At 53.1% G+C, this 1,211-nt stretch overlaps 1 protein-coding gene across 1 annotated transcript in view; it reads right to left on the bottom strand.

Moving 5' to 3' along the window:
• The window catches only part of EMH_0095560 (chypothetical protein, conserved, putative), a gene marked incomplete at both ends in the record, with an annotated part of 1,578 nt that extends 597 nt beyond the window's left edge, over window positions 1–981 (bottom strand). The window contains 2 exons of the mRNA XM_013502247.1: window positions 282–529; window positions 814–981. Of these exons, the coding sequence (XP_013357701.1) occupies window positions 282–529; window positions 814–981 (416 nt within the window). The remainder of the gene's footprint in view (window positions 1–281; window positions 530–813) is intronic.
• Window positions 982–1,211: the final 230 nt, after the last annotated feature.

Here is a 1,211-nt window from a genome sequence, read left to right as displayed (position 1 = left end):
GACAACAAACTGTCGAAACTCGCTTGTTATTCTCTCTCCTCCAACTGCAACATACCCCGCGACCTGCCGCAAAACCGGCAAATCGGATACAACGACAAGTCGATGCTTGTCTCTCCGCATGGCCGCAAGTGCAACTGTCTCTGTTTGTCTACCTCAATGCTGTCCTCGCATCCAACGCACTGCTGGTGCAGTACACCTAGGAAAACGGGAACCCCTCATATATATACAATTACAGTTTAAAAGAAAAGTTCAGACGTCTGGGAAGCGTATCTGTCAAGTACCTTTGCTTGTTGGTGCTTCCTGCGCGAACATGTCCGGTGTATTCCCCCAGTATTCTTCTTTCCTTGGAGGCCCGTATCGGCTCCTTCCCTGCATACACGACGGTGTAGCAGCTCTCCCCCGGAGGCGTTGCAAAGCGCACTGGGTGCGTGGGGTCGGTGACCCTGCAGACCACTAGGTCAGGGTCCACAAATCCATGCACTACCGACATGATGCTATTCCACATCTCCCGCATTGAAGATCGAGACACCTGAAAGCAGGAAACACCGCACGGCAACAATCACAGCAGGAATCAATACCATCTGCACTGCCAAGACAAGTGCACGCACGAGCGGAAACAAATGAGCAAGATACACCGCCACAGCAAGACCCATCGAAAGCCTGCGTGGCTTCTGAATGGACACTCCAACTAAAGACACATGACGAGTCTACAGAGAACGGCAATCGTCTAGCACTGTATGCAGACAGACAGGCAGCTTGGTACGTGAATACGTTCAGGGGCCAAATCCCAAGAATTGTGCATCGGAGCCGCACCTGGAGGCCCCCACGTTTAAAATCAGGGCAGACAATAACACTGTGCCACTTGCTGTGCACCCAACCTTCTCTGTTGTTTCCCCATCCTTCGCACTGCCGCTGAAAAGCCTCCAGCAACCGTGCATGTTCCGACTCCGCCCGTTCGTCCCGCACCTGAACACACTCCATAAACAAGTCCTTACAATTCAGAAAACCACAAGAGGGAATCGCCACCCTCGGGACGTCCAGTGCACCGACGGTTAAGAGAAAGGGATAGAATGGAGATGGGGTTGAGCAGCAGTGTGTACGGCTGCGAACCTGCGTAGCTGCCCAACCGATGCCCCTTTCTTCCAGGACCTCCTTAAGTGTACACGGTTCTAGGCCCCTCGCCTTCAAACTTGAGAGGAGCTCAGGCGAAA

The sequence above is a fragment of the Eimeria mitis genome, genomic scaffold (genome assembly GCF_000499745.2).
Source record: "Eimeria mitis Houghton genomic scaffold, Emh_scaff8665, whole genome shotgun sequence".
In the NCBI taxonomy this organism is placed as follows: domain Eukaryota; phylum Apicomplexa; class Conoidasida; order Eucoccidiorida; family Eimeriidae; genus Eimeria; species Eimeria mitis.
Note: the sequence above shows the minus strand (reverse complement) of the source record. Positions and strands in the feature narration are given on the sequence as shown.